Source organism: Pristiophorus japonicus, chromosome 1 (assembly GCF_044704955.1).
Source record: "Pristiophorus japonicus isolate sPriJap1 chromosome 1, sPriJap1.hap1, whole genome shotgun sequence".
NCBI lineage: Eukaryota > Metazoa > Chordata > Chondrichthyes > Pristiophoridae > Pristiophorus > Pristiophorus japonicus.
In genome coordinates, this window is record NC_091977.1 from 59538711 (window position 1) to 59565986 (window position 27276).

Consider the following 27276-nt stretch of genomic DNA (forward strand, 5'->3'; position numbering starts at 1 on the left):
ACTGGTTGGCAGACAGGAAGCAAAGAGTCGGGATAAATGAGTCCTTTTCAGAATGGCAGGCAGTGACTAGTGGAGTGCCGCAGGACTCAGTGCTGGGACCCCAGCTCTTTACAATATACATCAATGATTTGGATGAAGGAATTGAGTGTAATATCTCGAAGTTTGCAGATGGCGGTGTGAGCTGTGAGGGGGATGCGAGGAGGCTGCAGGGTGACTTGGACAGGTTAGGTGAGTGGGCAAATGCATGGCAGATGCAGTATAATGTGGATAAATGTGAGGTTATCCACTTTGGGGACAAAAACTCGAAGACAGAATATTATCTGAATGGCGACAGATTAGGAAAAGGGGAGGTGCAACGAGACCTGAGTGTAATGGTCCATCATTCATTGAAAGTTGGCATACAGGTACAGCAGGCGGTGAAGAAGGCAAATGGTATGTTGGCCTTCATAGCTAGGGGATTTGAGTGTAGGAGCAGGGAGGTCATATCGCAGTTGTACAGGGCCTTGGTGAGGCCTCACATGGAATATTGTGTTTGTTTTGGTCTCTTAATCTGAGGAAGGACGTTCTTGCTATTGAGGGAGTGCAGCGAAGGTTCACCAGACTGATTCACGGGATGGCAGGACCGACATATGAGGAGATTGGATCAACTGAGCCTTTATACATTGGAGTTCAAAAGGATGAGAGGGGATTTCATAGAAACATATAAGATTCTGACGGGACGGGACAGGTTAGATCCGGGTAGAATGTTCCCAATGTTGAGGAACTCCAGAACCAGGGGACACAGTCTTAGGATAAGGGGTAGGCCATTTAGGACTGAGATGAGGAGAAACATCTTCACTCAGAGAGTTGTTAACCTGTGGAATTCCCTGCCGCAGAGAGTTGTTGATGCCAGTTCATTGGATATATTCAAGAGGGAGTTCGATATGGCCCTTACGGCTAAGGGGATCAAGGGGTATGGAGAGAAAGCAGGAAAGGGGTACTGAGGGAATTATCAGCCATGATCTTATTGAATGGTGGTGCAGGCTCGAAGGGCCGAATGGCCTTCTCCTGCCCCTCTTTTCTATGTTTCTAATACTATCTTTAACTTCTCTTGTTAGCCACAGTTGGACCACTTTTCCTTTGGGGCTTCTGTGCCTTAAAGGAATGTATGTTTGTTGTAAATTATGTATTAATTCTTTAAATACTAGCCATTGCTTGTCTACCTTCATACCTTTTAATGTAGTTTCCCAATCTACCGTAGCCAATTCGCCCCTCATACCTATGTAGTTTCCTTTGTTTAGATTTAAGACCCTAGTTTCAGATTTAACAAAATCACTTTCAAACTCAATATATCTTGTAAATGTGGCTCTGTGGATGCATGGCTCCGTGGGTGCATGGCTCTGTTGGTACATGGCTCTGTGGGTACATGGCTCTGTGGGTACATGGCTCTGTGGGTACACATGGCTCTGTGGGCACATGGCTCTGTGAGCACATAGCTCTGTGGGTGCATAGCTCTGTGGGCACATGGCTCTGTGGGCACATGGTTCTGTGGGTACATGGCTCTGTGGCCGCATGGCTCTGTGGTTGCATGGCTCTGTGGGTTCACATGGCTCTGTGGGTTCACATGGCTCTGTGGGTACACATGGCTCTGTGGTTACACATGGCTCTGTGGGCACATGACTTTGTTGATACATGGCTCTGTGGGTGCATGGCTCTGTGAGTATATAGCTCTGTGGGTACATGGCTCTGTGGGTGCATGGTTCTGTGGGTGCATGGTTCTGTGGATGCATGGCTCTGTGAGTACATGGCTCTGTGTGTACATGACTCTGGGTGCATGTCTCTGTGGGTACATGGCTCTGTGGGTTTCTGGGTCTGTGGGTACATGGCTCTGTGTGGTATGCCATGTTTCTGTACCCATCAGCCAGTTGAAGGCTATATGAAGAAGCAAAATGACAATACTTACCAACACAGCTGCACGCTGGGACTTCATATTGTGTCTTTTTCGGGGTGTCCAATAAGTTCTTTACAGGGGTGTCTAAATATTTCATGGGCGACTCTAAAAAATTACTGAGTGTGGATCCTGGCCGCCTTTTTGTTGGCGTGGCTTCAGTGGACGAGCTCGTTTGTAGTGCTGAGGTACAGTCACCGCCTATATCTGACTCGAAGTCTGCAGTGGCAGACAAAACAGTGACAGGTCCTGAAGTTTCGACCTTCACTTGCTTGGGCGATTTGATGACACATGACTGTCGCTCAAAGGGGGAGGAGAGCTGGTACCCTTTGAAGCGCTGCTCCAGTGCTTCAATGATGCTCCTTTCTTGCTTCTGGTGGTCACAGCTGAATTGCTGGCTCTGCTGTTTAATAAGGTTCAGTATCTCAGGGTCATCTTTCAGCTGAGTACTGGGTAGTATCGTGGAAGGGGCTGTCGGAGATTCCTTCTCAATCTTGATTACTTTCTGAAGTTCTTTGAAATCCTGCATTCTTTGTTGGTACATTCTCCTTTTAAAGCCTTCCTGTTGCAATAAATGTGATTTAAGTGCTGCGTTTATTTGAAACTCCTCTTCCTTCTGAATGCTGGATGGACACTGAGGGCTTTGAGAGCCTCGGAGCATTTGCCCTGGTGTTGGATGTAATTGAGGGACTGAATAGTCCTGCTCCATTGTGTGGGCAGAAACTCGCTGGATTACTTCAGCTTGTACCTGTGAATGTTGCTGATGCGTCGGTGGCTGCTGGGTCTGTTGGATAACAGACATGTGGTGCACTTGTTGCTTTAGTTGCTGAGCTTGGCCTGAACCCTGCTGAGTGTATTGAACTTGCTGCAAATCAGTGCCTTTGTTTGGCAGGTGAAGACCTTGGCTCATACTGGTTTCTGCCCTGTAGAGTGGTCCTACCCCCTCTTGGGTGAGTTGCCTGTTGCTACAATTAGTCGGGATGAGCTTGTTTAATTGAGACTCGATAAGTTTTCTATGAAGGGGACTGTTACTGCGGATATTGTAAGGCGGGCCCTGTTGCTTCTGCATTGGATAAGACTGCCGCTCACTCGGCATTGCCACTGGGTTTTCCATTTTGATGTGCTCCACTGGCTTTAAGCTGCAACCAACTTGTTGCTCGCCGCTACTTTGATATCGATAGTCGTTACATTTAATACTTGGCGCCATATTCTGGCCGGGATCCGGAGGAAGCTGCAGTTGTTGGATGCGGGGCATTTGTGCTTGCTGACCGTGGGGCCACAGGTGTGGGCTGGACCCCCCTGCGGGCACCGCTGTCCGCTGCTCCTGTACCAGTGTGTTTTGCTGTAAGTGCCAGGTCTGGAGCCGGGGCTTCACGATGACGATGCCCTGCTGCTGAGGGACCGAGTGGGGTCGGCTCTGAGTGTGCAGCAATGACCTTTTCTCCGCCAGGGTCTCCGACTTGTCCTGCTGGCCTTGGAAGAGTGCCTGCGGGGCAGACTGCGGACGATCCTGCGGTGTCTCAGAGGCTGCTGGCTCGGCTCGATCCGCTTCCACTGCTGACACCTGCCTTTGCAGCTGCACATCTGGCTCTGCCTGCTGTGTGCCAGCTGCTTGCCCGTTGCTACACATGTGGCCCTGCCTCCTGAGTGAATGCAGGCGAGCCGACCCTTGGTCCGGGGAAAGCTGCAGGCGGTGCGGGTTGTGCTGCAGACGCAGAGGTGGACTTCTCCATTTCTGGGACGGTGGGCCCACGCCCTCCTGCAGAGACTCCAGTTGCTGTGGCGGTGAGCGAGTCTGCTGCACACAGCCCCCTGGGTTGTGCCACGGAGGGGGATTCTCCTGGCTGTCTTGCTCTTGCTGCTGGAGCTGCTGGTGAAGCTGCCTCTGCTGCTGGAGCAGCTGGTATTCATACTGGAGCTGCAGCCAAGCGCCGTGCGCTGGTTGCTGAGCTGGCTGTCCGACCTGTGCACCGGCACAGTGTTGCTGTGTGAGCCGCTGAGAAGAAATAGCACCGTTCTCAGTCTGGCTGTCTTGCTCCGGTTCCTTGCAGGGTGACTTTGGCCCTGCAGGTTGTAGCTTCCCCGAGGCACCAGCGCCTGGCTGCTCTGGTGACTGTCTGTTGTTCGCTAGCTCTGCTTGGCACAGCTTGCCGGTTATGTGGCGGCTGTCAGTGGCATTGCTGGGGCGTCGGTCGTGCTGTAAATGCTGCCTCTCGGCACCCTGCAAGAAACTCTGCGAGCCGCCTGTAGCACCGATAAACATTGTACGCTCCCTGGAAAAGGTGTCAGAGGCTTCTGACGCGGTTGTGAAGCACACAGCGCTTGGGCTGCTGACCTGCAGGTGTAAACACTTGGTAGATAGCCCGGGGTAACTCTGACCGGGTACCTGCCCTGCGGAGCTGTGAGGTTCTTGGCTCTTGGTCACTGGCAGCTTGAGCTGCCCTTCAGGCTTCAATGGATACACACCTGATAGCACCGGGAAAACGCGACAGCTCCCCGTAACGTATGTCTCTGTGGTCACTCCAGCTGCCACCTGAGGTGGTCCAGAGGTGGAGGCCCACGGGGAAGCTGTCAGCCCTGAGGTATGTGATGTGGGAGCTGTCCGCCACGACAGCTCTGTGATGGTTTGAGTTGTTCTGGTGAATTCATGATGAGATGTAACATTGTGTGCTGCAGTAAACAAGTACTCGGGATAGCACGGAGACAGAGCTTTGTCTCGGAGACCACCTTGCTGGATATCTGTGGAAGATGTGGAACTTGTAGCACCGTTTGGAACTGGCACCTGCTTGCTTTCGAGGAGGGAGAGAATGTCCCCATTTTTGTAACCGGCAATTTTCTTTTCCAGTTTATTGTGTTCGTTCGGTTGTGGTTGGAGCCATCCAGGACCTTCACTGTCGTAACCTGGGGGCTTGATCATGTCTTCTGGTGAATTCTGTCCTCCGAAATCCCATAATTCACTTTTACCCCAGATACACCCTTTCACTTTGGTCTCCTGATTCTCTAAGTCTGGGTCTTGTCCATTTGGTTCTTCATCCAACTTGATTTTCTTACATTGTTGAAGCCCACACAATGAAGGCTCACTGAGGACATGCTTGACACCACCATTCTGCACATACTTGGACAATTCTAGTTTTTCTTGCTGAGGGTCAGGGCTGTCACAGTTTTCCTCCTTTTCCTGAGCGTGGCTCTCCAGGTAGCTGCTTTTCACACCGTCCCATTTGCAATCTCCATTGACCTGGTGTTGCTCTACTTCTGGCAGTTGGTGTAACTCTCTTCCATTTTCAACTTTCACCGACAGGTTCTCAGTGTGATGCTCTGGAGATTGATAATGGATCGGTAATACTGGACTCAGTCTCTTGTCCTCGACATGACTGCCTCTTTCCTGTTCCATCTGGTCTGCTTGAGGGCCATCCACAAGGTTACCCACTGAACGTATCTGAAGGGGGGGAAAAAGATATTCTTTTACACGGCCAAACAGCTGATAACATTTCTGAAGTAGCAAAATGCAAGCATTTGTGTAACACACCATCTCCCTCAAGTCAGCTTACAACTCGAGGCAATGACGTAGGTTTGAGGTTCATTTCATCTATGCCAAATGAGAAATAGAAATTAAACACTTCAATATTCCCCTCGTATTCACTTTACTTCTTACAGATGTGAGGTCACACATCATAGATGCCAGCTGTATCTGTAAATGCTCAAAGCCTTACAAACCCACACCACACAAATATCACACTCTCAATAAGTTGCTCGACTCACAAAAATCTGATGTGCTTTATCATCACCATTTTGAAAATCTGTACTTTTTCCATTTACTATGTGCAAGAATCATCACACCCTGTACAGGGAAAAAAATCTATTCTTTTGCAATTCCCAATTTCAAAACAGCTTATGATGTTGTGAAGAGGGGTCGGAGGAGGCTCATGTGGAGCACAAACGCCGGCATAGACCAGTTGGGCTGAATGGCCTGTTTATGTGCTGAATGCTCAATGTAACTATGTAATTTCCCAAGCAAGGACAGCACACTCATATTTTTAGTGGGACATAGTTCAACACTTGGGAGATGAGTGAATACGAGTGGCTGCTTTCTATTGCAAAGTTAGTGATTGTACTCTAAACCAGATACATGAGTGGCACAGCGACACACTGGCCGAGAAATTCCACGGCACAGTGCTTATTCTTCAAGCACTAAAGATCCTACTAAGCCCCCAATGTTGTGGGCAGGAAGCGTGCGCATATTTCCAGCTGAATGTGCGCTGCCTGCCCTACTGGGAAAGGACACAAAGTAGTTGTGGTGGGCCCATACCTAAAACATGCCCTCGTCCCTTTGAACATGCAAACGAGGGGCTTAACACCTGGTTGAGGCCCTCACTGCAAGATTGCTTTGCCTTGAGGCAGCTGCGCCAGCTTGATAGAAATGAGTTCTGAGACCCAATATCGAGGGCGCCTCAAGCTTCACCATTCAGACACAGGGACTGTTCACTGCAACCCCATCCACGGACCTAAAAATGGATGTGCTCGAATTTCTAGGCCAGTGAAACATAAGGTCCAGTTACTTGTTACCCCACCCTCCACAAGCTCCACTGGCTCCCATCCATCAATGCACTGATTTCACAAAACTTATCCTCATCTTCAAACTACTCCATGACCTCCCTCCATCTCAACTTTGCAAGCTCTTCCATCCCAGCTTGCATCCTCTGTTCTTTTTAGTTTGGACATCCCTCTCTCCCCAGAGGCAGAGGCTTCAGGGATCACAAACTACACTAAATCTTTGAGTCTTACATCATCTCAACCTATATATGATCACCTACTCAGTGTCTACCTCTTCCACCACACCTTCACCCACCTCCTCTCATTGCTGCTCAGTGTCTGATTTTCTTCAGGACATATGACTATCATTTTGGGACCTTTCATTACGTTACTGATGCAATACAGGTATAAATTGATAGTACATGATACATGAATGGTCAGCCACCTCAGTCATTAGCCAGTCACACCTAGTTTGAAGAGGTCTCTTATTCCAAAGATTGAGATTGGTTTCTAGATGTTTAGATAATAGAAACTATTGGAAGTCTGACATTGCTATCCGTGGCTCAATGGTAGCACTCTCGCCTCTGAGTCAGAAGGTTATAGTTTCAAGTCCCACTCCAGAGACTTGAGGTCATAATCTAGTGCAATACTAAGGGAGTGCTGCATTATTGGAGGTGACGTCTTTCATGTGAGACGTTAAACGGTATAGTAGAATAGTGGTTATGTTACTGGACTAGTAATCAGCGGCCTGGACTAATGTTGGTGTTGGTGACCACAAAACTACCGGATTGTCCTAAAAACCCATCTGGTTCATTATAGTCCTTCAGGGAAGGAAATCTGCCGCCTTTACCCGGTCTGGACTATATGTGACTCCAGACTCACGTCAATGTGTTTGACTCTTAACTGTCCTCTGAAATGGCCCAGCAAGCCATTCAGTTGTAACAAACCGCTCCAAAGACTGCAGTGGTGCAAGGCGGCGGCTCATCACCACCTTCTCAAGAACAATTAGGGATGTGCAAAAAATGCTGCTTTGCCAGTGACACCCACGTCCCCTGAACGAATAAAAAACAAAACAAAGGGGGCCTCTGCTCTCTCCGGTGGATGTAAAATATCCCACAGTACTATTTAAAAAAATAGTAGGTGAGTTCTCCCGGTGCCCTGGCCAATATTTATCACTCAATTAGCATTACTAAAAAGAGATTATCTGGTCATTATCACATTGGTGTTTGTGGGACCTTGCTGTGCACAAATTGTCTGCAGTGTTTCCTACATTACAACAGTGACTACACTTCAAAAGTACTGAATTGGTTGTAAAGTGATTTGGGTAGGTTGAGACAGTGGTTAAAAAGCATACAGGATCCTAGGCCTGAATAAATGGAGGTATAGAATACAAAAGTAAGGAAGTTATGATGTACCTTTATAAAACATTGGTTCGGCCTTAACTGGAGTATTGTGTCCAATTCGGGGCACTGCTCTTTGGGAAGGATGTGAAGGCTTAGAGAGGGTGCAGAAAAGATTTACGAGAATGGTTCCAGGAATGAGGGACTTCAGCTACGTGGATAGACTGGAGAAGCTGGGGTTGCTCTCCTTGGAGCAGAGAAGGATGAGAGGAGATCATGATGGGTCTAGACAGAGTAGATAGAGAGAAAGTGTTCCTATTGGCAGAAGGGTCGAGAACCAGAGGACACAGATTTAAGGTGATTGGCATAAGAACCAAAGGCAAAATAAGGAAAAGCTTTTTTACGTAGTGTGTGGTTAGGATTTGGAATGCACTGCCTGAAAGTGTGGTGGAGGCAGATTCAAATGTGGCTTTTAAAAGGGAGTTGGATAAGTACCTGAAGGAAAATAAATAGCAGGGCTACAGGGAAAGGGCAGGGATATGGGACTAGTTGAGGTGCTCTTGCAGAGAGTCGGCACGGGCTCGCCAGGCCGAATGACCTGCTTCTGTGCTGTAACCATTCAATGATTCTATGACCCCTCATGGAATTTCGAAGCCTTTATGTCATAAAATTTATCCTCTGGAATTTCAGGGCCAAAGTTTGGATAGGTGACTTGGAGCAGCTGCAGTTATAGAGTAGACAGTAAAAGAAATTATATAGCACCGTCTCACAAGTTCAAGGCCTTCCAAAATATGTCTACAAAACCTTTTGAAGCACTGTTGCTACATAGACAAATGCAGCCGCCAATTTGTCCATAGCAAGATCCCACAAACAGGAAATAAGATGAAAGACGGGTTAATTTGTTTTTGGTGGAATTGGATGAGGGATAACTGATGTCTAGGACACCGAGAGAATTCCTTTTCCCTTTTTGTATAATGTCACATGATCTTTTGCAGTCACCTGAGCAAGTAGTTTAATTTTTTTCTCCAACAATGCAGCACTCCCTCAGAGTACTGAAGTCTCAGTCCTGATTGTATGCTCAAGTCCTGCAGTGGGGCTTGAACCCATGATCTGCCGACTTGGAGGTGAGATTACTACCACTGAGCCAAGGTTGACGCTAAACTTTACAAGGCAGTGCTCCCACTACATGACCGAAAAGCATATTGCGAACACGGGTCCAATTCACAGGTGATATGGTTTTCCAACTATTCATTTTCATAGCTGTTAATGGAGTTAACCTGACTTGCGTTTTTGTCGCGCAGAGCTCTCCTCCAAGAACGTTAACTCATAAAATATACCCCACTGTATTCAATGCCAAAATTTTAATTACACCACCACCCTGTCTGGCGCACTTCCCGATGGTTTTCACATCAATTGCTTGAACATGAGATATGTCTCTCTATATCAAAGCCTGGGGTGGCAGGGACAATATTATAAATGTACGTGACAAATGGGGAGTCTTGTGTAATGGGAAATTCCCATGTACGCTGCGTACAATTTTCCATCTAGCAATTTCAATGAAGGGAAATGTATGAGCAGCAATCCCGTGATTTCCAGCTACCCACAAGTCGACAATGTTCGTAGCATTGGCTCCTGGTGAATGTCTGTCTGGAGGACATCACACCTCAAAAGTAGCTGTCACACTTCAGGGCAAAATAAATCACGATTGGCTCACATAATATTATTAGGGGGGTGGATCTGAATTATTGGGGCGGTGAATCTGAATTATTGGGGGTGGATCTGAATTATTGGCAGGGGTGGATTTGGAGCTGAATTATTGGGGGGCAGGATCTGAATTATTTGGGGGGAGTGGGTGGATTTGGATCTGAATTATTGGGGGTGTGGATCTGAATTGTGGAGGAGGGTGGATCTGAATGATTCGGGTGGTGAATCTGAATTATTGGGGGTGTGGATCTGAATTGTGGAGGGGGTGGATCTGAATTATTCGGGTAGTGAATCTGAATTGTGGAGGGGGTGGATCTGAATTATTGGGGGTGTGGATCTGAATTCTTGGGGCGGTGATCTGAATTATTGGGGGTGTGGATCTGAATTCTTGGGGCGGTGATCTGAATTATCGGGGGTGTGGATCTGAATTCTTGGGGCGGTGATCTGAATTATTGGAGGTATGGATCTGAATTCTTGGGGCGGTGATCTGAATTATCGGGGGTGTGGATCTGAATTCTTGGGGCGGTGATCTGAATTATTGGGGGTATGGATCTGAATTCTTGGGGCGGTGATCTGAATTATCGGGGGTGTGGATCTGAATTCTTGGGGCGGTGATCTGAATTATTGGGGGTATGGATCTGAATTCTTGGGGCGGTGATCTGAATTATTGGGGGTGTGGATCTGAATTCTTGGGGCGGTGATCTGAATTATCGGGGGTGTGGATCTGAATTCTTGGGGCGGTGATCTGAATTATTGGGGGTATGGATCTGAATTCTTGGGGCGGTGATCTGAATTATTGGGGGTATGGATCTGAATTCTTGGGGCGGTGATCTGAATTATTGGGGGTATGGATCTGAATTCTTGGGGCGGTGATCTGAATTATCGGGGGTGTGGATCTGAATTCCTGGGGCGGTGATCTGAATTATTGGGGGTATGGATCTGAATTCTTGGGGCGGTGATCTGAATTATCGGGGGTGTGGATCTGAATTCTTGGGGCGGTGATCTGAATTATTGGGGGTATGGATCTGAATTGAATGAGTCATGCTCCTGTGTTTTGAATTGTGATTAAAATCTGTTGGAGTCGAGCAGGCTTTACCCCTTCTCACTGCCCGACTCTGACACTCACTCACGCATATCTCATCCACCACTGTAAGATACCTGTTGTGAGTCATTCAGCTGTAACCCCTTATTACCTGCAGTGTGGTGCAATACCTGCCATCTTTGAAAGATGCCAGAAAATTGCATGCTTCGCAAGAGGTAAACTCTTACATAAGGCAAGTGATTTATTAAGATGCAATGTCCTGTAACAAACATGGTGATTTTCACATCATACCACAATTCCCCCTGTCAATTTCAACCCCCCACTGGCTCTTGACTCTTAATCAGGAGCAGGTTTAAAGAGCCGCTCACTTGCAAAAGCAACTTCAATGGTCAATAAACCTTGCCAGTGTCACTCACATCCCAGGAACAAATAAAAGATACAGTGGGCTCAAAACCCCTCCGGGATTCTGCTGGTCTCCCATTGTAACTCCAGCAGGAGACCAATTAGAAACATAGAAACATAGAAAATAGGTGCAGGAGCCTGCAACATCATTCAATAAGATCATGGCTGATCATTCACCTCAGTACCCCTTTCCTGCTTTCTCTCCATACCCCTTGATCCCTTTAACCGTAAGGGCCATATCTAACTCCCTCTTGAATATATCTAACAGAACTGGCATCAACAACTCTCTGCGGCAGAGAATTCCACAGGTTAACAATTCTCTGAGTGAAGAGTGAAGAAGGCTTACCCCTTATTCTTAGAGTGTGACCCCTGGTTCTGGACTTCCCCAACATCGGGAACATTCTTCCTGCATCTAACCTGTCCAGTCCCATCAGAATTTTATATGTTTCTATGAGATCCCCTCTCATTCTAAACTCCAGTGAATACAGGCCCAGTCGATCCAATCTCTCCTCATATGTCAGTCCTGCCATCCCGGGAATCAGTCTGGTGAACCTTCGCTGCACTCCCTCAATAGCAAGAACATCCTTCCTCAGATTAGGAGACCAAAACTGAACACAATATTCCAGGTGAGGCCTCACCAAGGCCCTGTACAACTGCACTAAGACCTCCCTGCTCCTATACTCAAATCCCCTAGCTATGCAGGCCAACATGCCATTTGCCTTCTTCACCGCCTGCTGTACCTGCATGCCAACTTTCAATGACTGATGTACCATGACACCCAGGTCTCGTTGCACCTCCCCTTTTTCTAATCTGCCACCATTCAGATAATATTCTGCCTTCATGTTTTTGCCACCAAAGTGGATAACCTCACATTTATCCACATTATACTGTATCTGCCATGCATTTGCCCACTCACCTAACCTGTCCAAGTCACCCTGCAGCCTCTTACCATCCTTAGAACCCCTCTGAAAATAATGGTTGCACCGGGACTCCTCCATCTCCGGGAGTATCCTGGTTGCTCTGTAAGGGGCGGAGCTTCCACCTGCCGCATAGAAGGCAAATGACATCCAGGGGCGGGGACTCCCAAAACCAGGAGTTTCCGCTCTTTAGATTCCAATGGGACTTGGTGCGCAGAGTGAGTGGAAGGCTATTGGCCTCCACAAAGATGCATGTGGGGCCTAGGAAAGCAGATTTAAGGGTTTTGTAAATCAAACCCCCATTGCTCAGGAGGCTGAGGAGTTGATGGCTGAGGTCAGGAGTTGGGGACCCCCGCCCCTCCCAACCACCACCAGAGGTGGGCAGGTACTGGAGTTTCGGCCAACATGGGCAGGCAGGCACTAAGACAAATGGTGTTTGCCCCAGCATTCCCACAAGAAGGAGGTGCCCTTCCCACTGATCCTGCAAACTTCTGTGGTGCTAGGGCTGGTGGGTACCGGCAACCACCGTCCTGGCATCACCTCCGGAATTTGTGGCCCATATAATTTTGGGGCCAATTACTCAGCACCATGGTGGAGTTTGGCCCATCATTTGGTGCCAATCATTTTAAATGCTGCTAGAGTTCTAAACATTTTAAAATACATTCTTAACAAGCTGAAATTTAGTCGATAGCATCTTTTACAACCGTGCCAAGTCACAATTTGCTTCAGCCAAGCCAATAAAGAATGGTTTATTGAAGTCCAATCTTCCTCATTCACCACATTTCAATGGGCACAATGAGGACATTTGGCTTTGTTCAGTTGAAGAAACACCATTTTAATTTCAGCTACACGTTGTCCTTGGATTGGTCAGCTTGAAAGTCGGCCATCCTGCCAATCTGAGCCATGTAATTATGCAGGAACTGAGCAGGAACTTGGCATGCTCTCATAAGGAGGACAAAACTAGGCTCCTCTCAGGCACTCACTGGCACCTAGCACTGATGAAGCATAGGAAGAAGCTTTGCAAGAGGTTAGCTACTGTCTAGCTTCATGTAGAATCATAGAAAGTTAGGAACATTAAGAGCTGGAGTAGGCCATTCAGACCTTCGAGCCTGTATCACCATTCAATTAGATCGTGGTTGATCTGCACCTCAACTCCATTTTCAACAATAACAACTTTTATTTATATAAAAGCAAAATACTGTGGATGCTGGAACCTGAAATAAAAACAGAAAATGCTGGAAATCTCAGCGGGTCAGGCAGCATCTGTGGAGAGAAAAACAGAGTTAACATTTCAGGTCAATGACCCTTCGTCAGAACTGCCGAATGTTCAAAAAGAACAAATTCTTAAGGAGCACTGAAAGGGGGAGGGGAAGAAAGAACAAACGGGAAGGTCTGCGATAGGGTGGAAGGCAGGAGAGATTAGAGAGACAAAAGGGATGATGGGCCGAATTGAAATGGTAATGGCAGGAGTTAGAAAAAGATTAGTCACGATAGGATGTGAATGGCGGAATAATGACCAGCTACAGTTGGAAACAAAGCGAAAAATAAAAACATAAGATCCGGGCCGGGGGGAAGGGAGCCAAAAGCGAGCAGAGGTTATGTGAAATTGTTGAACTCGGTGTTGAGTCCAGAAGGCTCAGGAGGCTTGTATTTATATAGCGCCTTTAACATTGTAAAACATGCCAAGGCGCTTCACAGGAGTATTATAAGACAAAATTTTGACACCAAAAATCTTCCCACCTTTGGTCTATATTCCTTAATACCTTTACCCAACATAAATCTATCAATTGTCCTAGGATCCACAGCCTTTTGGTGGAGAGGCTTCCAAATTTCTACTACCCTTGCAACAATGAAACAGGCCGTTTGGCCTATTAAATCTGCACCAGTGTTCTCCACATGAGCCCCCTACTTTAATCCCACTTTGTTGCTCACTCTCCGTACTCTTTAATATTTTTCTTTTTGCAAGTAACTCTAATTCACTTTTATTTATGGGCTCTGCTTCAACAACAACAGTCTATGGCAGAGAATTCCAAATTCTGACCACCTTCTGTGTGGTACAGTAAGAAACCAATAAATATAGAGAGGAGCAAAACTTGTGCTCAGGCAAAATTGATTTTACATTGGATTCAGAAATTAATGTAAGTTTGTCAAATCGGCAGTCAGTACCAAATCAGGTGGGACAGCGGAATCAGCTTAGAAATTACAGAGTGAGTTGGACAAGATAAATACATGAACATAACAATGGCAGATGGAATTTAATGCAGACTAATACAACACAAAGGAGGAATAAATGGGTAGGACACATAGTTCATGAATGGTGTTGAAATAGTTAAGGTTGAAGCTGAAAGAAATCAAGATTCAATGCTCAACATGTCCAACCGATGCAGAGCACTAATCAACAAATTTAATAGAATGCTGCACTACATCAGTCAAAACAATTGAATATAAGTCAGAGGAAGTCAGGATCAAACTGTCAAACTGCACCTTGACCGGTTCTGATCACCAAGGCCTCGATATTCACTGGGGCAGGGTTTTGGAGCAGGGGAGGCATCATGGTCAGGAAGTGCGGGTATCCCCGAATATCGTGGAGTTTTAATTCGGGGTAATGTAAAATAACTGTAATGTCAAAACTGCCATGATGAAGTTTTTGCTGCCACCTCTGTCTCTAAAATAACCCTCCTTGCTATTGGCCAAACCCCTACCTTTGTGCCGTTAGCAAATTTTGAGATTGTGGTCCCTATACCCAAGTGCAAATCAACCATATTTATCGATAACAAAAGTAGTCGCAGCACTGACTCTTGGGGTACATCACTTCCACGCCTTCTCCAATCACAGCAACACCCATTAACCCTAACTCTTTGTATCCTGTCCATTAACTAACTTTCCATCTAAACTGCTGCATCTCCTCGTATACCATATGCCTGAATTTTTGGAACAAGCCTCTTGTGAGACACCTTATTAAATGCTTCTGAAAATCCATATACACTATTATCTACAGCATTCTCTTCAATAAAAATCCTCTATTAAATTTGTCAAACAAAACTTGCCTTCAACAAATCTGCTGGCTGTCCATGATTATCTCATGCATCTTTAAGTACTCATTAATTTGATCTCAAGTTTGAGAAATGTGAAAAGGTGCAAAGAAATGCAATTCTCTCTTTTCCATTCTTTCCTCATGATTCAAGCCTTCCTAAAAACACGTAAGATATTTAAAACAATATTTGAAAAAATGTTAAAAATGTGTTTTTGTCAGTTTTACAAGTATTAATCAACCAGAGATCTTGCACAGAGTCTTTGGAGAATTGATGGTTAATATCTGGGAATCTGTGGCAGTTATTTAAGAAAATTATAGCAAAATCTGCTAAGTTACTAATTCTGCTAAATGAACAGAAATTGAAAAAGTTGAATCATCTTTGATCTGTACCCACTATACTAATTCCTATAGACTGATAGAAAATAGTGGAAACTCCCAGCAGTGTGTCTGGAAAAGGTAGAGTCATGTTCTAGGTAGCACCAGTTCTATTGAAGAGACCGATTTCCATCATTCGGTTCACTTTTTAGTTGAGTAAGAATGAAGTCATTTTAACTGTGACTTGTTACATGAATGATTTGTCCTAATTCTGTTCCATTACCACATCTGTACTCACAGCTAGTACCAATTCTTGCCTGAGCTGCAGTTTCAGTCTTCAACTGAATAATGGTAAACATTTATTAATCATACAGCCGTCAAAATATAAGTATTGTCATAAAATGCACATATTATATTCAAGTATCTTATTGAGGGAGCGCTGCACAGTCAGAGGTGCCGTCCTTCGGATGAGATGTAAACCGAAGCCCCGTCTGCCCCCTGAGGTGGATGTAACATATCCCGTGGTAATACTTTGAAGAAGAGCAGGGAAATTCTCTCCAATGTCCTGACCAATATTTATCTCTCAAGCATCAAACATTCAGACCAGCTCAGGTAGACCACACAATAGATATACAGTAGGGTAGAGCTCCCTCTATATTGACCCATCAAACATTCCCAGTGCAGGTACAGTCCACATTAGATATAGAGTTAAGGTCCCTCTACACTGTCCCATCAAACACTCCTAGTGCAGTGACATAAATACAGTGTAAAGCTTCCCTTTACAGTGCAGCCTTCGTTCGCCTCAGGAAGAGAGTGTTTGAAGACCAGGAACTCAAATCTGACACCAAGCTTATGGTCTACAGGTCAGTGGTGCTACCCGACCTATATAGCTCAGAGACGTGGACTATATACAGCAGACATCTCAAAGTCTGGAGAAGTACCACCAGCGCTGCCTCCACAAGATCCTGAAAATCCACTGGGAGGATAGACACACCAACATCAGTGTTCTCGCTCAGGCCAACACCCCAGCATCGAAACGCTGACCACACTCGACCATCTCCGTTGGGTGGGCCACATCGTCTGCATGCCTGACATGAGACTCCTGAAGCAAATGCTCTACTCGGAACTCCTACACGGCAAGTGAACCCCAAATGGGCTGAGGAAACGTTTCAAGGACACCCTCAAAGACTCCTTGCTAAAGTACAACATTCCCACCAGCACCTGGGAATCCCTGGCCCAAGACCGCCCAAAATGGAGGAAGAACATCTCGAGTCTCGTCGCCGAGAGCATGCAGAAATCAAGCGCAGACAGGGTAAGGAGCATACGGCAAACCAGGCTCTCTTTCTTTCAGCCACTGTCTGCCCCACCTGTTACAAAGACTATAATTCCCGCATTGGACTGCGCAGCACCTGGGAACTCACTTTTAGAATGGAAGCAAGTCTTCCTCGATTTTGAGGGACTGCCTCTGATGATGATGAAAGCTTCCCCCTACACAGACCTTGTGTATGGAGAAAGAGTCAGATTGAACACTGTGAGCTCAAAGTAAAGTGTGACCTTAGTCTTTTATTGCAGGTCTCCGGAGTGCCTCTCCAACCTGTGAAGTCTCCTTAAATACCTGTGCTCCCAAGGGATTATGGGATCCCTTGGGACTCCAGGGGATAAGCCCTCAGGTGGCTGTACAGAGTAAATCCAAGTATACATATATAACAACACTACTCCCCAAAGTCAATAGTGTAACTACAATGTGGGTCGATCTGGGGCCCTTCTTGCCCTGGTTGATCATCTCGCTGTGAAAGCTGGTGTTGTTGAATCATTTGTTGGGCCCTCGCTGGGCTGCTGTGCAGCTGGCCTTGCTGGGCTGCCTGGTGTGTTGGGCCCTGCTGGGCTGCTGTGAATGATGGGTTCTGCTTCGTGGTCAACCGTGGTGCCGGTTGCCACTGGTGTGTATGTTGGGGGATCAAAAAAATTAGGGTCCAAGGTGGGTTGCTCAGGATAGTCCGTGAATCTGAGTTTGATTTGGTCCAAGTGTTTCCGGTGAATGAGTCCATTTGAAAGTTTGACCCGAAACACCCTGCTCCCCTCTTTGGCCACGACAGTGCCGGGAAGCCACTTGGGACCTTGTCCAAAATTTAATACAAATACAGAATCATTGATTTCAATCTCGCGTGACACATTTGCGCTATCGTGGTATGCACTTTGTTGAAGCCGCCTGCTCTCTACCTTTCACGTAGATAAGGGTGAACTAACGAGAGCCTTGTCTTAAGTGCTTTTTTCATGAGCAGTTCAACAGGTGGGATCCCAGTGAGTGAGTGGGGTCTCATGCGGTAGCTAAGCAGAACTCGGGATAGGCGAGTCTGCAGTGAGCCTTCAGTTACCCTCTTCAAACCTTACTTGATGGTTTGCACTGCTCTCTCTGCCTGAACATTGGACGCTGGTTTAAACGGGACAGATGTGACATGTTTAATCCCGTTACGGGTCATGAATTCTTTGAACTCAGCACTGGTAAAACATGGCCAGTTGTCGCTCACCAGGACATTGGGTAGGCCACGTGTGGCAAACATAGCCCGCAGGCTTTCAGTAATGGCAGTGGACATGCTAGCCGACATTATCTCACATTCAATCCACTTGGAGTACGCGTCTACAACCACAAGGAACATTTTACCCAAGAACGGGCTTGCATAGTCGACATGTACCCTAGACCACGGTTTGGAGGGCCAAGACCATAAACTTAGCGGCACCTCCCTGCTTAACTGCGAGCATGCGTTACATCTGTGAACGCAGGACTCGGGTAAGTCCGCATCGATACCGGGCCACCACACGTGGGATCTGGCTATCGCTTTCATCATTACGATGCCTGGGTGGGTACTGTGGAAGTCATTGATGAAGGTGTCTCTGCCCTTCTTGGGCACCACTACTTGATTGCCCCACAGAAGGCAGTCTGCCTGTATAGACATTTTATCTTTTTGCCACTGGAACGGCTTTATTTCTTCCTGCACTTCCACTGGGACACTGGACCAGCTCCCGTGAAGCACACAGCTTTTGACTAGAGATAATAAGGGGTCCTGTTTTGTCCAGGTTTTGATCTGCCGGGTGATTGCTCACTCTCCAATGCTTCTATAACCATGGCTAGATCTGCGGGCTGCGCCATTTCCACCCCTGAGCCTACTGAGAGCATCGGCGCAGTTTTCTGTGCCTGGCCTGTGGTGGATGGCGTAGTTGTATGCGGACAACGTGAGCGCCCATCTCTGGATGCAGGCCGATGCGTTGGTATTTATCCCTTTACTCTCGGAAAACAGGGATATAAGTGGCATATGGTCAGTTTCCAATTCGAATTTTAGCCCAAACAGGTATTGATGTATTTTCTTTACCCCATAGACACACACTAACGCTTCTTTCTCAATCATGCTGTAGGCTCTCTCAGCCTTAGACAGACTCCTGGATGCATAAACAACCGGTTGCAGTTTCCCCAAATCATTAGCTTGTTGCAATACACACCCAATGCCATATGACGAAGCATCACATGCTAGTACCAAACGCTTACATGGATCATACAACACAAGCAATTTGTTTGAGCATAACAATTTTCTCGCTTTTACAAAGGCATTTTCTTGGCTTTTGCCCCAAACCCATTCATCCCCTTTTCGTAGTAAGACATGTAGTGATTCTAACAGTGTGCTGAGACCCATTAAGAAGTTACCAAAGAAGTTCAGGAGTCCCAGAAACTACCGCCACGTTCTGTGGCCTCGGTGCATTCTCGATTGCCTCTGTCTTCATGTTGGTGGGCCTGATGCCGTCCGCTGCAATCCTCCTTCCCAAGAACTCCAGTTCAGGTGCCAGGAAAACACACCGAGCGTTTTAACCCGAGCCCCAGGCGGTTGAGTCGACTAAGAACCTCCTCCAGGTTCTGCAGATGCTCGACTGTGTTCCGGCCTGTGACCAAGATGTCGTCCTGGAAGATCACGATGTACGGGACCAGCTTCAGTAAGCTTTCCATGTTTCTCTGGAATATCGCCGCCACTGATCGGATTCCAAATGGGCATCTGTTATAAACAAAAAAACCTTTGTGCATGTTGATGCAGGAGGGCCTTCGATGATTCCTCCCGTTCCTGCGTCATGTAGGCTGAAGTCAGATCCAGTTTCGTGAACGTCTTTCCTCCTGCCAGCATTGCAAAGAGGTCATCGGCCTTTGGTAGTGGGTATTGGTCCTGCAGGGAGAAACGATTGATAGTTACTTTGTAATCGCCACAGATTCTGACGGTGCTGTCTCCCTTGAGGACTGGGATGATAGGACTGGCCCACTCGTTGAACTAGATCGGGGAAATGATGTCCTCTCTTTGCAGCCGGTCCAGCTCAAACTGTATTCCTTCTCTCATCATGTACGGTACTACTCTCGCCTTGCGATGGATGGGTCGCACCCACGGAATTAGGTGGATCTGCACTTTTGCTCCTTGGAATTTCCCGATGCCTCGTTCGAACAGCGAAGGAAATTTGTTTAAGACCTGGGCACACAAAGTGTCGTCAGTGGGCGATAGCGCTCGGACATCGTCCCAGTTCCAGCGTATTTTTCCCAGCCAGCTTCTGTCGAGCCACATGGGACCATCGCCCAGTATCACCCAGAGTGTAGCTTGTGCACCGCTCCATCGTAGGAGATCTTTACGATAGCACTGCCGATTACAGGAATAAGTTCTTTCTTGTAAGATCTTAGTTTCGTGCAAACTGGAGTTAAGACTGGTCTTGAGGCCTTGTTGCACCATAACCTTTTGAAAGTCTTTTTGCCCATGATGGACTGGCTCGCGCCCGTGTCCAGCTCCATTGATATTGGGAGTCCATTTAGTTTAACATTCAGCATTATCGGGGGTCAATTCATGGTGAATATGTGTGCCCCATGTACCTCTGCCTCCTCGATCTGAGGCTCTGGTTCATCGTGATCCTCCGTGGATCTGTCCTCCTCTGCAACATAGTGGTTTGCAGGTTTAACAGGCTTTGCAGCTCGCCTGCACACTCTTTGGAGATGTCCCATTGCTCCACAGCCTTTGCAAACGTACTGTTTGAATCGGCATGAATGGTCACCCCCGCAACGCCAACAAGGTGTTAATGGCCTTGCATTCATCACTCTTGATGGTGGACTCTGAGACATCTGCGGACGTGTAGCTGCAAGTATTGTGACCTGTTCTGTATGTTACGATTCGAAAACAACATCACTTTGTTCACAGTACTTGTGGCAGCACTTGTGTGCTGAGAGATTTGCTTCGTATTGTCACTGGTGGCAATGAATGTTTGTGCTATTGCTATGGCCTTACTCAAGGTTGGGTCTCTACAGTCAAAAGTTTGCGAAGTATGGTTTCGTGGCCAATGCCAAGTATGAAAAAGTCTCTGAGGATGTGCTCCAAATGTCCTTCAAATTCGCAATGTCCTGCAAGGCATCTTAGCTCGGTGACATAACTCGCCACTTCCTGGCCTTCAGACCTTTTGTAGGTGTAGAACTGATACCTCACCATCAGAACGCTTTCCTTCAAGTTCATATGCTCTCGGACCAGTGTGCACAAATCATCGTACGATTTCTTCGTGAGTTTCGCTGGAGTGAGCAGATTCTTCATGAAGCCATACGTTGGTGCCCCACAGACGGTGAGGCGGATCACCCTTCGTTTGGCAGCGCTCTCTTCCCCATCTAGCTCATTGGCCACGAAGTATTGGTCGAGTCGCTCCACAAAAGTTTCCCAATCATCTCCCTCCAAGAATTTCTCCAGGATGCCCACTGTTCTCTGCATCTTTGGGTTTGCTATCTGTATCTCATCGCCAGTTGTGTATGGAGCAAGAGTCAGACTGAACACTGTGAGCTCAAAGTAAAGTGTGACTTTAGTCTTTTATTGCAGGTCTCCAGAGTGCCTCTCCAACCTGTGTAACCTCTTTAAATACCTGTGCTCCCTAGGGATTATGGGATTCCAGGAGATGAGCCCTCTGGTGCTCATAGTACATACAAGTATAACAGACCTGTCAAATAATCACAGGTCAGGTACAGCACACAATAGAAAGCTCCCACTGTGCTGTCCCAAACAAATACTCCCAGGGCAGGTACAGTGTAGGCTAGATACAGAGTAAAACTCCCTCTACACTGCCCCATCAAACACTCCAGGTCACGTATACCCCAGGTTAAATACAGAGTAAAGTTCACTCTATACTGTTCCATTAACCACACCCAGGTCAGGTACACTCCAGGTTAAATGCAGAGTAAATTTCCCTCTACAAAATGTCCTATCAAACACTCCAGGTCAGATACAGCACAGGTTAGATACAAAGTAAAGTTCCCTCTACACTGTCACATGAATCACTTCCAGAGCAGGTACAGCTCAGGGTAGATACAGTGTAAAGCTCCCTCTACAATGTCCCATCAAACACTCCCAGTGCAGGCACAATGCAGCTTAAATACAGAGTAAAGCTCCTTTTGCACTATTCCGACAAATACTTATTGGGCATGAACAGTATATGTTAGATATAGAGTAAGGTTCCTCTGCACTGCCCCATCAAACACTTCCAAGTCAGGTATAACACAGGGTAGATTCAGAGTAAAGTTTCCACTACATTGTCCATGTTGGATCTGATTTTGACTAATAAAAAGGTGCACATTATGGTGATTTACAAGCAGATGTTCCTAGTCTGACATTGCTTGGACATATATGGTCGTTACTTCATCTTTGCTGGTTCAGAATTCTGGAAATCCTGGAGCACCTCAATCACACAGAATGCTGCAGATCAAGAATACCTACCACCATGTTCTCAAAGACAACTTGGCATGGGCAGGAGAGCCCAGACCCATGACATGCTCCTCCTGTGCTATGTGGTAAATCAGGGACACTTCCACTGTCCCAGACTACTATGTGTGCGGGAAGTGTATCCAGTTGCAGCTCCTGTCAGACCGCATTGCGGCACTGGAGCTGCGCATGGATTCACTCTGGAGCATCCGCGATGCTGAGGATGTCGTGAATAGCACGTTTAGTGAGTTGGTCACACTGCAGGTAAAGGTTAGAAAGGCAGATATTGAATGGGTGACCATCAGGCAGAGCAGGAATAAGAAGGTAGTGCGGGGATCCCCTGTGGTCATCTCACACCAAAACAGATATACCACTTTGGATACTGTTGGGGGAGATGGCTCATCAGGGGAAGACAGCAGCAGCCAAGTTCATGGCATCATGGGTGACTCTGCTGCACAGGAGGGCAGGAAAAAGAGTGGGAGAGCTATAGTGGTAGGGGATTCTATTGTAAGGGGAATAGATAGGCGTTTCTGTGGCCGCAATCGAGACTCCAGGATGATATGTTGCCTCCCTGGTGCAAGGGTCAAGGATGTCTCGGAGTGGCTGCAGGGCATTCTGGAGGGGGAGGGGGAACAGCCAGTTGTTGTGGTGCATATAGGTACCAATGATATAGGTAAAAAATGGGATGAGGTCCTGCAAGCTGAATTTAGGGAGCTAGGAGTTAAATTAAAAAGTAGGACCTCAAAGGTAGTAATCTCAGGATTGCTACAGTGCCACGTGCTAGTCAGAGTAGAAATAGCAGGATAGTTAAGATGAATACGTGGCTTGAGGAATGGTGCAAGAGGGAGGGATTCAAATTCCTGGCACATTGGAACTGGTTCTGGGGGAGGTGGAACCAGTACAAACCGGATGGTCTGCATCTGGGCAGGACCGGAACCGATGTCCTAGGGGGAGTGTTTGCTAGTGCTGTTGGGGAGGGTTTAAACTAATATGGCAGGGGGATGGGAATCTATGCAGAGAGACAGAGGGAAGTAAAATGGGGGCAGAAGGAAAAGGTAGAAAGGAGATAAGGAAAAGTGGAGGGCAGAGAAATCAAAGGCAAAAATCAAAAAGGGCCACATTACAACATAATTCTAAAAGGACAAAGAGTATTAAAGAAACAAGCCTGTAGGCTCTGTGTCTCAATGCGAGGAGCATTCGTAATAAGGTGGATGAATTAACTGCACAGATAGCTGTTAACGGATATGATGTAATTGGGATTACGGACGCATGGCTCCAGGGTGACCAAGGCTGGGAACTCAACATCCAGGGGTATTCAATATTCAGGAAGGATAGACAGAAAGTAAAAGGAGGTGGGGTAGCGTTGCTGGTTAAAGAGGAGATTAACGCAATAGTAAAGAAGGACATTAGCTTGGATGATGTGGAATCTGTATGGGTAGAGCTGCGGAACACCAAAGGGCAGAAAATGCTAGTGGGAGTTGTGCACAGACCACCAAACAGCAGTAGTGAGGTTGGGGATGGCATCAAACAGGAAATTAGGGATGCGTGCAATAAGGTTATGGCAGTTATCATGGGTGGCTTTAATCTACATATTGATTGGGCTAACCAAACTGGTAGCAATACGTTGGAAGAGGATTTCCTGGAGTGTATAAGGGATGGTTTTCTAGACAAATATGTCGAGGAACCAACTCGAGAGCTGGCCATCCTAGACTGGGTGTTGTGTAATGAGAAAGGATTAATTACCAATCTTGTTGTGTGAGGCCCCTTGGGGAAGAGTGACTATAATATGGGAGAATTATTTATTAAAATGGAGAGTGACACAATTAATTCAAAGACTAGGGTCCTGAACTTAAAGAAAGGTAACTTCGATTGTATGAGATATGAATTGCCTAGGATAGACTGGCGAATGATACTTAAAGAGTTGACGGTGGATAGGCAATGGCATACATTTAAAGATCACATGGATGAACTTCAACAATTGTACATCCCTGTCTGGCATAAAAATAAAACAGGGAAGGTGGCTCAACCGTGGCTAACAAGGGAAATTGGGGATAGTGTTAAATCCAAGGAAAAGGCATATAAATTGGCCAGGAAAAGGCATATAAATTGGCCAGAAAAAGCAGCAAACCTGAGGACTAGGCAAAATTTAGAATTCAGCAGAGGTGGACAAAGGGTTTAATTAGGAGGGGGAAAATAGAATATGAGAGTAAGCTTGCAGGGAACATAAAAACTGACTGCAAAAGCTTCGATAGATATGTGGAGAAAAAGATTGGTGAAGACAAATGTAGATCCCTTGCAGTCAGAATCAGGTGAATTTATAATGGGGAACAAAGAAATGGCAGACCAATTGAACAAATACTTTGGATCTGTCTTCACTAAGGAAGACACAAATAACCTTCCGGAAATACTGGGGAACCAAGGGTCTAGCGAGAAGGAGGAACTGAAGGAAATCCTTATTAGTCAGGAAATTGTGTTCGGGAAATTGGTGGGATTGAAGGCCGATAAATCACCAGAGCCTGATAGTCTGCATTCCAAAGTACTTAAGGAAGTGGCCCTAGAAATAGTGGATGCATTGGTGATCATTTTCCAACATTCTATAGACTCTGGATCAGTTCCTATGGATTGGAGGGTAGCTAATGTAACACCACTTTTTAAAAAAGAAGGGAGAGAGAAAAAAGGGAATTATAGACCGGTTAGCCTGACATCAGTAGTGGGGAAAATATTGGAATCAATTATGAAAATGTAATAGCAGCGCATTTGGAAAGCAGTGACAGGATCGGTCCAAGTCAGCATGGATTTATGAAAGGGAAATCATGCTTGACAAATCTTCTAAAATTTTTTGAGGATGTAACTAGTAGAGTGGTCAAGGGAGAACCAGTGGATGTGGTGTATTTGGACTTTCAAAGGCTTTAGACAAGGTCCCACATAGGAGATTAGTGTGCAAAATTAAAGCAAATGGTAATGGGGGTAATGTATTGACGTGGATAGAGAACTGGTTGGCAGACAGGAAGCAAAGAGTAGGAATAAACGGGTCCTTGTCAGAATGGCAGGCAGTGACTAGTGGGGTACCGCAAGGTTCGGTTCTGGGACCGCAGCTATTTACAATATACATTAATGATTTAGACAAAGGAATTGAATGTAATATTTCCAAGTTTGCAGATGACACTAAGCTGGGTGGCGGTGTGAGTCTGTAAGGAGGATATTAAGAGGCTGCAGGGTGACTTGGACAGGTTAGGTGAGTGGGCAAATGCATGGCAGATGCAGTATAATGTAGATAAATGTGAGGTTATCCACTTTGGTGGTAAAAACAGGAAGGCAGAATATTATGTTGACATATTAGGAAAAGGGGAGGTGCAACGAAACCTGGGTGTCATGGTACATCAGTCATTGAAAGTTGGCATGCTGGTACAGCAGGCGGTGAAGAAGGCAAATGGCATGTTGGCCTTCATAGCAAGAGGATTTGAGTATCAGAGCAGGGAGGTCTTACTGCAGTTGTACAGGGCCTTGGTGTATTCCACACCTGGAATATTGTGTACAGTTTTGGTCTCCTAATCTGAGGAAGGACATTCTTTCTATTGAGGGAGTGCAGCGAAGGTTCACCAGACTGATTCCTAGGATGGCAGGACTGACATATGAAGAAAGACTGCATCGACTAGGCTTATATTCACTGGAATTTAGAAGAATGAGAGGGGATCTCATAGAAACATATAAAATTCTGACGAGGCTGGACAGGTTAGATGCAGGAAGAATGTTCCCGATGTTGGGGAAGTCCAGAACCAAGGGTCACAGTCTAAGGATAAAGGGTAAGCTATTTCGGACCGAGATGAGGAGAAACTTCTTCACTCAGAGAATTGTGAACCTGTGGAATTCTCTACAACAGAAAGTTGTTGAGGCCAGTTCGTTAGATATATTCAAAAGGGAGTTAGATGTGGCCCTTACAGCTAAAGGGATCAAGGGATGTGGAGAGAAAGCAGGAATGGGGTACTGAAGTTGCATGATCAGCCATAATATTGAATGGTGGTGTGGGCTCGAAGGGCCGAATGGCCTACTCCTGCAGCTATTTTCTATGTTTCTAATAAATGCCGATGTTGCAAGCAATGCCCCACATCCCCTGAATAAATTTTTAAAAACTAAATGTTTGTTTCAAACTGTTGAATTTCAGCAATGCACAATGTCAATATAAGACAATGTTTAGTTGCGCATGCTGACATCTGAGACGTTCTCGAGATGCCTTCTAGAACAGCCTGTCGAAACATTCAGCAATTTACTTTGTTTTGTTTTCATCCGTAAGAGCAAAAGTCTGGTGCTTTCCATACTGAAACAATGCAACTACAGCAAAAAGAGCTTTGGCTGTACACATTGATGGTGCAGGAACAACTGTCCTTTCAGTCAATTCAGTGCTCCTGTGAATGATTTTTAAATTTTAAACCTCCTCCTCCTCCCCACCATGTACAGCAGCATCGGAGGGTGAGGATGGTGTTAAATATGATGTTAAGGAACTCTCACTGCATGAACCTGCAGACTGCTACATGCGGATTTGTACACTGGGTTTAAGCAGATGTTTAAACCTTCAGCAGACTGTAAGGGTTAATATAGACAGTGCGGATGCTGGTCGAGCTCATGAAGGCTCAATCTGTAAAGATGTGTAAAAGAAATTTGCCTTTGGAGGTAGGAACAGAATAGGAAAGGGAAATCAAAAGGTCAACAGGACAATTCTAGCTTCCTACCAACATGAAACACATTAATATAAAGACTGGTTGTCGAAGTCCTGTGACTGCAACTCATGTTCCATTTGGAGGACAAAGCACAGTGAGCTTGATGTTATCATCACATTGTAGGATAATTAATTTACATAGCAGTAGCTGCAACATCTGTGCGGCAATTAACGAGGCTGCACAATCTCTTCCCTCATTAGTGCAACCAGCTACTGGGCATACTCTCACATAATTGATGAGATACAAGTATTAAAATAGAGGCAGCACTCACAATGGCTCATTGCGGTCCTGAGCTGGACAGATGCTGCAGGTTTACTTATGACTTTCAAAGCAGCTCTGTGAATAGTATTACGATTGATTCCTTCACTGTGTTATCACAAGTAATTTTTGCATTGTATTTACCACAATTGATTCTGTCACTATATTTATCATCATTAATTCTTTCACTGTATTATCCCAATTAATTATTTTATTATTATCATCATTAAATATTTCACTGTAATATCATGATTGATTCTTTCACGGTATTCATTGGGCCACCCCGACCTGCGAGAGGACACCACCGCAGGTCGGGAGGATATAAGAGCAAGCACGGGTCCTA

General features: G+C 46.2%; 1 protein-coding gene across 2 annotated transcripts in view; it reads right to left on the minus strand.

The window, feature by feature from the left end:
- The window catches only part of tet2 (tet methylcytosine dioxygenase 2), a 180609-nt gene that overhangs the window by 70407 nt on the left and 82926 nt on the right, over positions 1–27276 (minus strand). For both annotated transcript variants that reach the window (XM_070880077.1, XM_070880072.1), the window contains one exon: positions 1943–5363. In XM_070880077.1, coding sequence (XP_070736178.1) covers positions 1943–5318 — 3376 coding nt within the window. In that variant the 5' untranslated portion in view covers positions 5319–5363. The remainder of the gene's footprint in view (positions 1–1942; positions 5364–27276) is intronic.